Consider the following 12,822-nt stretch of genomic DNA (forward strand, 5'->3'; position numbering starts at 1 on the left):
TTTAATTCCATTAAAAATATGGATTGCTTTGAGTCCTTTCTGTTCTTACTTAGAATGATTCCAATTAGTTTTCTACATGAGGAATATGGTATACTTTCTACAAAAATCGAAAAATAGATTTGGGGGGGATTATCACTTCGTGAGGGGTGTCAATGTCTAATCATTATGTTGTTTTATACACCTGAAACTAATTTAAAAAGTATTAAAAAAAATCAGAAAATAGAAAGCTATAATTCTGCTTATAATATTCAATTCTCTACTTAGACTATAATTTTTAAAAAGCTTACAAAAATGGAAGTACATTTAAATTATTTTAGGATTATTTATTTTAATAAGTCTTATTACTAATATTAAATAATAGAATTTTTCCTTAAAAGAATATCTAAAAAATAGTAAAAGTAGTAATCATGAAGACAGGATAAATGTAATCCTATAAAACTTACGATTGTAACCTGTTTGGGTCTTAGAAATGCTGTGAATGTACAAGATATACATCTGAAACTACCTTCTAGCATCTAAAATATTTTCAAATGGTTTTCTGGGAACCATTTCATTTCCTATCTAATCAGTTCACTCACTCTTCCATTCTTCTACCTCCCCAAAGAGTTAACTTCCATACATACATAGATCTGAAGAAAATATAGCCAAATGCTAACATTTATTAAATCTGCATGGTGAAAATGCATTGGTGTCCTTTAAATCATTCACCTTTCCTGTTATGTTTGAAATATTTCAATAAAAAGTTTTAAATTAATGAACCCAAAGAAATGGAAATAAAATTTGCTTTTAATAAGAGTTTATTTTTGTACATTTAAAAAATTGTACATTTTTTAAAATAACATACAAAAATATTTTTCTAATATCAAAACACGCATCTCTTTGTTACAGGAACATACTATATGTGTTATCTTTAACTTAAAAAAATTAATCAAGAACTATGACCTCAGATNTGTGAGACCTCCAACTTTGTTCTTCTTTTTAAGATTGTTTTAGCTATTCAAACTCCCTTTGAGATTCCATATGAATTTTAGGATAGATTTTCCTATTTCTGTAATGATATATTGGGATTTTGACTGAGATTGCACTGAATCTGTAGATTATTTTGGGAAGTAATGACATCTTAGCAATATTAAGTCCTCCAATTCATAAGCACAGAATGTCTTTCCATTTATTGGTGTCCTCTTTAATTTCTTTCAGCAACATTTTGTTTTCAAAGTACAAGTGTTTTGCCTTTATTCGATTTATTCCTAAATATTTTATTCTTTTGATGGTATTATAAATGAAATTGTTTTCCTAATTTAGTTTTTGGATTATTCATTGTTAATGTATAGAAATGCATTTGATTTTTGTACATTGCTTTTGTATTGGGGAACTTTGCTGAATTTATTAGTTCTAACAGTTTTATTTTGTGTGTGTATGAAATCTTTAGGGCTTTTTTTTCTACACCTTAGATCATGTCATCTGTGAACAGAAATAATTTTACTTCTCCCTTTCCAATTTGGATGTCTTTTATTTCTTTTTCTTGCCTAATTGTCTGGCTATGACTTCCAGTACTATGTTGAATGGATGTGGCGAAAGCAGAATCCTTGTTTCTGACTTTAGAGAAAAAGCTTTCAGCCTTTCACCACTGAAAGGCTGTGGGCTTTCATGTATGGCCTTTATCATGTTAATATAGTTTCCTTCTATTCCTAGATTTGTTTCTTTTATACAACTCATTTTTCATTGTCATTCTCCCTCTCTTTCCTTCTTTCTGTAATCACCATCTCCCAGCATCCTCCTCCTCCCCCACCTAACTAATGGTCTAATCTAGAATAAATTTCTTAAAAGGAGAACTTGCCCTGAGAAGCTCTCTTTAATCAGTGATTCTTGTTTCAAGGTGTTGTTTTACAAAAATTCTGAAATTTTCTACATTTAAATTCAGCTATACTGTCACTCTAATCTACCTTTGTTCCTAGCTATAGCCTTTTATTTTTCATTTTGTCTCACAAATTGCTACTACAATATGCCACTCTTTGACATAGGATTTATGTAAAAAAATATTAAATGTGATTCTATTAATTCCAATTTTGACCAAATAAGATTATTTTTCTTTTATTTAAAGCACATCTTATCCCATGCAAGGGCTGGCCAAGTGGCTTAGTTGGTTAAGAGCATGCTTAAGAGTTTAAGCTCTGAGCAACAGGATCACCGGTTCAATTCCCGACCCGAGCTGAGCTGCCGCTGAGCTGCCAACAGGTGGCAGGATGGCTCAGCTGAAAAAAATAAATAAATTTTTTAAAAATAATAAAAATCTTATCCTAGGCAAAATGTGAAGTGGGTGTGGTTTCTCTCTGGGCACCCTACCACTTCTCCGATGGCAGCCATTTCTTGACAACTTCACCTTCATGTTCAAGTTGTCTTAACTCTCTATCACTAGCACAATCATAGACTACTTACTAAGGGCCAGCACTGTCCTAAGTGTTTTTCTTATCTCCATTAATTCATTTAAATGTCCAATGAACCCTATGAGGGAAGTGCTATTACTGTATATTTTTTATTGAAGTTTAAAAGTAACCCAAAGTCAACAGATAAATTTTCTCTTTACTCTAGCAGTTTCTAGAAATGACCTATTGCTGTCTTTTTTTTTTTTTATAAAAACAGGAATCTTTCCTATAACCCAATCCAGAAAATTCCAGCAAATCAATTTGATTATCTTATTAAACTCAACTCTCTGTAAGTATACACTTATGCAGATAGTTTTATGATGTAATTGTTATTTATATACTAATAGCTAATAAATTCTATAAAATAAGATTTATAGAATCTTTCAGATGAGAAGCTGTATTTCCAGGGTATTAGTTAAGCTCTACAAAACCATAAAAGATGAGTGCTTGCTGGACTATAAACAAACAGATAAACTATTAGTTTTATTTTACTATTTATAAACTAAAAATTAGATAATGAAGAATCATTTTTTATTTTTTTATAATCACCAGGAGCTTATATTGGATTGTTTGCTTTGATCCTCTGAAGGCACCTATGCCTATTCATTTCTCCATTAGCACTGAGTTTCTAAGAATTTATATAGCCATCTTTATCCCAAAATTGAGTATTATAGATTATAGAAATCATAACTTGTACCACACACACAAAAAATCTGTTAAAGTTTAAGAATTGCCTTAAAAGATAAGCTTCAGTTCATTTATTTTAAGTGTTCCCTCAGTAAAATGGCATTTTATTTTTAAAAATTTACTTAAAAATNTACAAGGAACTGGAGCTGTGCCGCCACTTTTACCTAAATATGAAGCAGACAGATTCAGTCTATTAATAGTCTCCTAGTTGGGGATAGAAAGAACAGCTAGTCCAACTTTGTTATACACCTGAAACTAATATAACACAGTATGACAACTATACATTAATATATATTTTTGAAAAACAGAATAGCTAGTCCAAAACTAAACTAGATACTGGATAGCCCAAGATGGATAGGTGTAGCTCTTACACCCAAAGAACTCCCATCCTTCAGAAGAGGAGCACATATGTACAGAAATAGAATGATATATATGATGTATGCACTGTATGTGCTATTGTGGAAGTGTGCACAAGGAGTGTATGGGAGAACCGAGGAGAGAACACCTAATCTCCCTGCTCACAGAGGAGTGACCTTTGAGTAGCATTTTGAAGGATGACGAAGAGTTCCCTAGCAGGACAAGAAGGAAAGCTTGTTATAGGCAGAAGGAAGCACCCACGCAAAAACACATGGTGGCTAGAACAGTGAAGTGCTTTCAGGCCGTGGTGAAAGTCATTTTGGCTGAATAGAAAGTGGTAGAAAACTAAGCTGAAAAGTGGCAAGGCATTGTAATATTTAAAGACTTTTTAAGCAGTTTCTATGTTATCATTTAGGCAACAGTGAGTTATTAAGCAATTTTTAAAAAGGGATGAAATTTTGGAAAGATTCCTTTGACTGTCAAATCAGATTCATAAGTAATTCACCCACAAATATGTAAATAATGAAGAGCCTCAATGTTCAGGTTACAGTGTGAAAATAAAACGTTTAGAGCAAAGACATTTGTAATATTTATTAGATTATATTACCTATGTATTTTTAGTTTTGAAAACTCAATCTAAAACTATCCTGCCCTTCAAAGTTAAATAATCTAACTTTTGACTTATAAGAACCAATTTACATAGCAAAGATATCTCTTCTACCTCTCCCTGTGGCAATTAACAGGATTTGGAGATGGACAGGGAAAATGGTTAGACTGTCTCTTAACATCTCTTGATCACAATGGAGCATTCAAGCCTATTGAAACATTATTTTGTTTAGAAGAATCTCAGGCTTTTCTCATGAGAGCTGCCACTGTCAAAGCCACCACAAGTGCAACTATGGTCAAAAATCTTCTTGCAACTGAGCTATAAGGTCACACCATATTAGGCAATCCAACCTCTATACATACATAAGGTAACACACAAAGTATCCTGCTCTAGGAGTATGCATGACCCAGTATGTATCAACTGTGAAAGAAATCTGCTTCTGAAATAGTGTACTTCAATTTTAAAATCATAATAAACCCAAGCAAAAGAGAACTTAAAGCTCCAAACTGTATTTCTACTCTAGCATGGAAGAAAGGAAGGAAGAGAGGGAGGAAAGGGGGGGGAGGAAATAAAGGAGGGAGGGAGGGAGGGAGGAAAAGAATGGGCACAATACGTATATTAATTGAATGAGAAAATTGTACCTATTAGAACCAGATCAGATACCATCAAGTATTCATATTTGCCTGTGAGGGAGTGATGAAACGGGATAAAATATTTTTATCTTTTCCCATTTGATTCCCTTTTTTAAAACTTTTAGACATCTGTTAATTAATATAACTCATTAATAGCATTGTTAAAGTTGTATAATGCTTTCCTAGTAAATTATAGAACAAATAAATGAAGTCTTAAGAAAATCATACAACATGTTTGCAATTATTTCTCCAGGGATTTAGGAAGTAATAAGATTGAAAATCTTTCACCGCATGTATTTAAGAATCTGAAGGAGCTCTCAAAATTGTAAGACTGATATTAATTTTTCACTTCATTTCTTTATTTTTAAATTTCTTTTATGTTTTAAATTGTAGTAAAATGTATGCAACATAAAATTTACCATTTTTACTCCTTTTAAGTGTACAGTTCAGTGGCATTAAGTACTTTCAAATTGTTGTGCAACCATCATCACCTTCTATCTCTAGAACTTTATCTTTCCAAACTGAAACTTCATACCTACTAAACAGTACTTCCCCATCTACCCCCCACACACTTACATCCACCACTCTATGTTCTGTCTCTCTAAATTTGACCACCCTAGGTACCTCATGTAGGTGGAATCATACAATATTTGTCCTATTACAGGCTTATTATTTCCTTAGCATAATGTCTTCGAGGTTCATCCATGTTGTAGCATGTGTCAGTTTCTGAATATTGTTATTCTGAACAATAATATTAATTCATTAATTATATTTATTTAATTTTATAATTAATAAATTAATATTATTGTTCAGAATAAAAATCCATTGTGTGCATATATTACATTGTGTTTATCCATTCACCCACTGATGGACACGGGTTGTTTCTACCTTTTAGCTATTGTGAGTAATGCTTCTATGAACATGGNTTTACAGTTTATATTAGAGTTCACTTGTGTTGTACAATCTATGTGTTTTGACAAATGTATAAAAACATATATCTACCATTAATTACATTGTCATACAGAATTGTTTCACTGCCCCCAAATTCCTGTGTTTGATTTAGTCATTCCTTCCTCTCTCTTCCTGAACTCTTGGCAAGCACTGATCTTTTTACTGTCTCTAGAATTTTGCCTTTTCCAGAAAGTCATATAGTTGGAATCATATAGCATGTAGCCGTCTGAGATTGGCTTCTTTCAATATGCATTTAAGCTTCCTTTTCCTGGCTAATAGCTCGTTTCTTTTTAGTAATAAATAATATCGCATTGTATGGATGCACCGCAGTCTTTTTATCCATTCTTCTGTTAAAGGCCATCTTCCAAGTTTTGACAATTATGAATAAAGCTGCTGTAAACATTCATGTGAAGTTTTTTTAATCCTATATTTTATCATAACATGAACACTTAATGGGAGATAAACCCTCTTGAAATTTTTTTAAGTGTACACAATATCTTTTTGTTGACCATAAGTACAATGTTGTATAGCAGATTTCCAGAGCTTATTCATGTTGTTTGACTGCAGGTTTTTGTGTGGATTAATTTTCCATTCATTTGGGTAAATACCAAATAGTGCAATTGCTGGGTCATATGTTAAGATCATGGTTAGCTTTATAAGAAACTGCCAAACTGTCTTCCAGAGTAACTGTACCATTTTGCATTCCCACCAGCAATAAATGAGTCTCTCTTACTCCATATTCTCATTAGCATTTGGCATTGTCTGTGTTTTGTATTTTGGCCATTCTAATAGGTGTGTGGTAATATCTCTTAACTTGCTTTTCCCTAATAACATAAGATCTTCAACATCTTTTCATGTGCTTATTTTCCACCTGTATATCTGTATTTCTTTAGTTAGGCATCTATTCAGATCTTTTGCCCATTTTTTAATTGAGTTTGTTTTTTAATTGAGTTTTACGAGTTATTTGTATATTTTTGGATACCAGCTTTTTGTTTTGTAGATATTTTCTCCCAGTCTAGTTTATCTTTTTATTCCCTCATGTTGGCCTTTTAATGCTTCTGTTTTATAACTCTGACTTGCCTTTTCACAGAGAATGACACTAAAAAAGCACTAACCTGTTTTAAAATACCACGGGTAAATCAGAAATGAGTACAGTAATGAAGGAGAGTATAAAAAGGACTATAAAATTCAGTCAACAAATATTTATACCTATATGTAGGCTAACACTGGGTTTTAGCATACAACAAGGAAAAGACAAATGCTTTAGGACTATGCTATGTACTGGTGAATACAGACAACTAAGCAATTCATATTTATATAATTTTTTTTTCATATAGTTGTTTAAAATTTTTAGTCAAATGATTTTGTGATTTTTGAGATTTTTACCATACTTAGAAAAACCTTTGCAAATCCAGGATTCTAAAAAAAAATTACCAATGTTTTCCCCATAATCTTTTGTGTGTGTGTGACTAAATGCTTTTTTAAATAACAGCTTTATTGAGATTTAAGCGACATACTACATGTTTTACACCATGTAAAATATACAATTCAATGGTTTTTAGTATATTGACAGAGCTGTGCAACCATCACCACAGTCTACTTTAGAACATTTTCATCACCCGGAAAAGAAACTCCATCCCCATTAGCAGTCACTCCACAACCCCTCCAGCCCTAGGCAACAACTAATCTACTTTCTGTCTCTATAAATTAGTCTGTTCTGGATATTTCATATACATGGAATCATGTAATATATGTGTGTTTTTTGTGGTTGGCTTCTTTCACTTAGGTTTTTAAGGATCATCTATGTTGTAGCATATATCACTACTTTATTTTTATTGCTGAATGATATTCCGTTGTATGGATATATCACTTTTCATTGATCAATTCACTAATGGATATTTGGGTTTCCACTTTTTGACTTATGAATATTTCAGCCATGGACATTTACTTGTGTACAAGTTTTTGTGTGGACATGTGTTTTTATCTTAGGTCTATACCTAGGAGTGAGTCATGGAAACTCTTATCCTGAACACTTTGAGGAATTGCTGGAATGTTTTTCCAAAGTGTCTGCACTGTTTAACATTCCCACCAGCAGTGTATGCAAGTTCCCATTGCTTCATATGCTCATCATCGCTTGTTATTATTTGCCTTATTGATTTTAGCCATCCTAGTGGATGTAAAGTGGTATATCATTGTGGTTTTAATTTGCATTTCTCTGATGGTTAATGATGCTGAGCATCTTTTCATGTGCTTATTGCCATTTGTATATCTTTGGAGAAATGTCTGTTGAGCTCCTTTGCCTGATTTTATTCGGATTATTTATCTTTTTTATTATTAGAAATGAGTTTTTTATATATGCTAGATACAATTTTCTTATCAGGTATATGATTTGCAAATATTTTCTCCCATTTCATGGGTTCTCTTTTCACTTCTTGATGGTATCCTTTGAAGCACAAACGGTTTTAATTTTGACAAAGTATAGCTTATCTATTTTCTCTTTTGTTGCTTCTGCTTCTGATGTCATAGCTAAGAAACCATTGTTCCCAGGTCACAAAGATTCATGCTCATTTTTTTTTTTGAAAAATTCTATGGTTTTTGCTGTTATATTTAGGTGTTTGGTTCTTTTTGAGTTAACTTTTGTATCACCATAATCTTTATTTTTTAACTTTTTATTTTGAAATAATTTTAGACTTACAAAAGAGTTGCAAATATAGCACAGAGTTGCCATACACCCTTCGCCCAGATTAATTTCTTACATAGCTGTAGTATCATTATCAAAACTAAGAAATTAACATCTATGCAATGGTAGTAACAAACTACAGACTTTAATCAGATTACTTTTTTCTGTTTCAGAATCCAGCCCAAGGCACCACATTGCTTTAGTTATCGTGTCTCCTTAGTCTACTTCAGTGTGACAGTTCCTCTGCCTTTTCTTGTCCCTCATGACCTTGGCACTTTTGGTGTGGACTGGCCAGGCATTTTGTGGAATGTCCCTGAGTTTGTCTGCTGATTTCTCATGATTAGACTGAGGTTATAGATTTGGGGGAAGTGTACCACAGAGGCGAAGAGCCCTTCCCTTCACATCATGTCAGGGGGTGGTGATACCATTACGTCTCATTGCTGGTAATGTGAAACTTGATCACTTGATTAAAGTGTCTGCCATATTTCTCCAGTGTAAAGTTAATATTTTTCCCTTTTCATACTCCAGTTGTTGAAAGTTAGCCATTAAGTCCAGCCCACACTCAAAAGCAGGAGACTAATTTGTGGTCATATCACCATATCCTTTATATTTTGAGTTTCCCTTTTAAAATCATTGACCAAATGGAATTCATTTTGCTATAAGGAGAAAAGTATGCTTTTTTTCCCAAATGACTGTCTCCCTATGACTGCACCGCTTAGTGAATAACCATCTCTTCTCCCTGATTTGAAATGGCCTCTTTATCATATACCAAATNCACGTCCGCAGCTGTAAGCCAAACACTGATGGAATCTCATCTCTAGAGAATCTCTTGGCAAACGTCATTCAGAGAGTGTTCGTCTGGGTTGTGTCTTCAGTGACATGCTTTGGAAACATCTTTGTCATTTGTATGCGACCTTATATCAGGTCTGAGAACAAGCTGCATGCCATGTCAATCGTGTCTCTCTGCTGTGAGTATTTCCTGGTTGAAGAGGAATTATAGTTTTGAAATATAGAAAAGCATTGCTATTAGAAAATAAGTGAACAAAGGAGAATTATGAGATTTTTCCGTTTTTCTCCTTTTTGCTTTTATGTTGTTTTGACATTCACTACAATGAAAATAAAATTACTCTAGTGACAAGAAAGAAAATAAGTTTTCAAAACAAGAAAACGTAATCAGCTTACATAGATTAATGAAGCTCTCATTCATTAGTTTTTGTCTCATAATGAAGCTGTCATCCATTAGTTTTCTTCTCTGGAGGCATAGAGTGAAAGCAAACAAATATATAAAATCTTTTACTATGAATAAAACATTTTATAGTCACATTTTTACATAAAAAGCTGTATTTACTTTTTAGTTTGCATGTCCAGTTGATAGATATTCAGTTAACAGATAGTTGGTGTTCTAGTCCCTGAGCTACTAGAATCCTTTCCATTCATAATTTGAAATATTGAAGTAAGAAAATGTTTTTAGGTCATATAAAGTTTTTGAAATGTGATTGCAAGGTATTATGTTAAGTGAAGACTACAAAGAAAAATAAGCAAGAAATTAGTCGTCAGGGTGTTTATAGTATAAGAAAAGTGGCCTATAATTTATCCATACTCCTTAAGCAAGTGTCAATCTACATGATGTTCTCCTTTTTGATGTGTGCTGCCCCATNACTAGTCCGCGCAGTCCAGCGCTCAGCGGTTTCGGGTTACAGCCGATGATTGAAACCAGAAGGCGAGGCAAAAAGCAAACAGTGAGGGACGGGGCGGGTAGAGGGCACCCCTAATTCCGCAACACTAAAAACAAAGGCAGAATCCTCGAGGGAGGGTGCCTTCCGTCGCAGGCGTTCCCCCACCCCACTCCCCAGCCAACACCCTCCGGGGAGAGAAGGGCCCGACGCGCCAGGTCGGGCGTGCGGACACCTTGTCCCTCCCTCCCTGGCCCCACCGCAGTCTGTCTTCCCGACCAGCGCCGAGTACGGACGCGGCTCCCGGGACCTGTCGGGCGACACGCACGTCTCCGATCTGCAGCTCGACTTCCTCCAGCAGGTCCACCGTTCGGTCGCTGTTCCTGCTCGGAACTGGCCAGTCCAAACGCACTGGGACGCCGGGGGAAGATGCTGAAGAGGCGTCAGAAGACGAGGGAGAGAAGGGAGGCGGCGACGGCTGAGGAGAAACCTGCACCTCCCCAGGGTCGGCCATGGAGAAGAGCTGGGACGCAGATATCCGAACTTAGCCGCCGAACCGACACCTACGGTCTTTCAACCGCTGGCGCCCAAAGGCCGGAGGCCCCGCCTCTTCCCACCCGAAGTCCCGCCCCGTCTCCTTGTGGATGTCTGTTCAATACCACGAAGGCGGTTCCTTTTTTTCGGGACAACCAATCAGATGTCAGTCAGTCCACTCACTGCGCCTGAGCAAAGCTCCAAGCGTGCTCAGAAAGCACTGCAGCAGACTACAACTCCCAAGATGCCGTACGTGTCGCTCCGCCTTCCACCTCCTTTTGCTGCGTGCGCGTTGTACTATGGGATTTGAGGGTTCCTCCCACCCCACTCCGTCATCTTCGGCACGTCTGGGTGAGATGGAGGTGTAGATCCAATCCGCAAACTGAAGCCGCGGTCCGCGCTGGAACTTGGAGTCCCAGTCCTTTCACTCTTTGGGTACATGACCCGGAAGCTTCTGCTGGTCATTGCGTCATGCGTGGCGCCGGCGCAGAGCGAGAAAGAGGCGGTCACGCCAAAGCGTGAAGCCAGAGCGGTAGGGTGAGCTGGGAGGTAAACTTCAGCAGAAGGTTTGGTGCTTCCTTGCGTGCGATGGCGCCCCCGGAGGCATAGAAGTCCCGCGCCCGGGGCGAGCCACAGGAATTCCCCTTCAGCTGTGTCCGACCGAGAGTCCTGGTCACTGTGAACATGTTGGTGCCGCTAACCAAGCTGTCCTGCCCGGGTGAGAGGGAACTTTGGGGAGGGATAAATGGAGGAAGGTCGAATAGGGAGGGAGAAACGGTGAGGGTCACACCTGGGGGCTGTAGGCACCTGTCTCCTTTCAGCTCCCATTTCGTCGGCTTTCTCAGGCTAAACTGGGTCAAAGGTCATGTTGTCTGCGCCTGGTGGCGGACCCTCGGTTCCTTCCCCTGGGATTGGTTGTCCCAAAGGGAAGAATTGACAACTAGGCTAAAGGTCATGAGCGGAGGAAACTTATCAACACGGTCTCCTGGTGGACTCCTGAGCTGAAACGTCCCAAATCCTGGTCCTGACACTTCTCCCAAAGCTCAGGTAGTGCCTGTTACAGTGTTAGAAATGGATAAAATAACCTTTGCACGGTTTTTCTCCTTGGTCCTGACCTGAGTTGCGTCTTTGCAGCCATCCTAGTCCATTTTTAAGAATTTGAAGTCTGATCTGTCACATCGTAATTAACATTCATATGCTTCCCAAGTCACCAGATTATATTTGGAGCCAGGAATTTTTCTACATTGTCTAAAATTAACTCTACGGGGCTTATCGTGTTATGGGTGCTCCTAGAGCCATCACGATGACTTGTGAAAATAACCACATTAACTCTCCTTTCACTTAAAAAAAGGTAGATTGATGCAGTTAGATGCTGTTTTGTTTTACTTGAAACAAAGTTTTTAAATTCCAAAAAAAAGTTCACTACAGGATCTTGAAATCTCTCACAACTGGCTTAATTTTTTATCTAGTTTAAGTTAATTTTGGGTTATGGAATACACAAGTATACATATGGCAGATTTAAGGATGTCATTATGTAAATTTCATTAAAGTAGAATTTTTGTCAAATTTGGCCACTATATATTAAATAAGTAGAATTTTGTTTAAAGTTCCTGTTAACTTGTGCATGTATTACTAATATATAGAAATGCGGGGTTTTTTTGGACTATCAGATGCCATCTACCCTACTGCCTAAATTTAGTTGAAGTCATTCATGGGCCAAATGCTAACAAAATTCCACCAAAATTACCATTTCCATTTTACGTGGATGCATAAATCATTGCCATTTTCATTTCTTAGTGTGAGTACTACTGGCAAGGAAGAGATAGACAAAGATCATAGACATAGAGATAGACATAATGTGTTGTCAGTGTGACTTTGATATTGTGACATTATGAGTTCAATGGACTTAGACCTCAATTCTCTACCAAAATTCAGCCAAGGTGCGTAAGTGTTCAAACCTTTAAAGTGAAATATCAGATTTGTTTTCAGAAAAGGGGTAAAGGTCGTTACTTTTTTTTTTTTTAATGTATCCCTGGAGGAAATCATGCTACTCAGTTCCAAATAGTCTCAAAAAAATCACTAGCTGTATAAGCAATAGAATAACAGATTTGCCTGATACCAAATCATCAGTTTTCAGAAGCAAATAATAACTTCTATAAACTAACCTACAATGCATCATACAACTTAAAATATTTTAATAAAAATGTAAATATTTAATAGACATTTGTTACTATGGTGAGCCCATATTGATGCATTATTATTAATAATAGTTTACAGT

At 36.1% G+C, this 12,822-nt stretch overlaps 2 protein-coding genes across 2 annotated transcripts in view; one reads left to right on the top strand and one right to left on the bottom strand.

Moving 5' to 3' along the window:
* The window catches only part of CUNH4orf46 (chromosome unknown C4orf46 homolog), a 20,990-nt gene extending 10,254 nt beyond the window's left edge, over positions 1-10,736 (bottom strand). Inside the window, exon 1 of the mRNA XM_019667516.1 lies at positions 10,339-10,736. Coding sequence (XP_019523061.1) covers positions 10,339-10,524 — 186 coding nt within the window. The 5' untranslated portion in view covers positions 10,525-10,736. The remainder of the gene's footprint in view (positions 1-10,338) is intronic.
* A 322-nt stretch (positions 10,737-11,058) lies between these two features.
* Positions 11,059-12,822, top strand: part of ETFDH (electron transfer flavoprotein dehydrogenase) — a 40,851-nt gene continuing 39,087 nt past the window's right edge. The window contains exon 1 of the mRNA XM_019667497.1: positions 11,059-11,262. Coding sequence (XP_019523042.1) covers positions 11,229-11,262 — 34 coding nt within the window. The 5' untranslated portion in view covers positions 11,059-11,228. The remainder of the gene's footprint in view (positions 11,263-12,822) is intronic.

Source organism: Hipposideros armiger, unplaced genomic scaffold (assembly GCF_001890085.2).
Source record: "Hipposideros armiger isolate ML-2016 unplaced genomic scaffold, ASM189008v1 scaffold_498, whole genome shotgun sequence".
Lineage (NCBI taxonomy): Eukaryota > Metazoa > Chordata > Mammalia > Chiroptera > Hipposideridae > Hipposideros > Hipposideros armiger.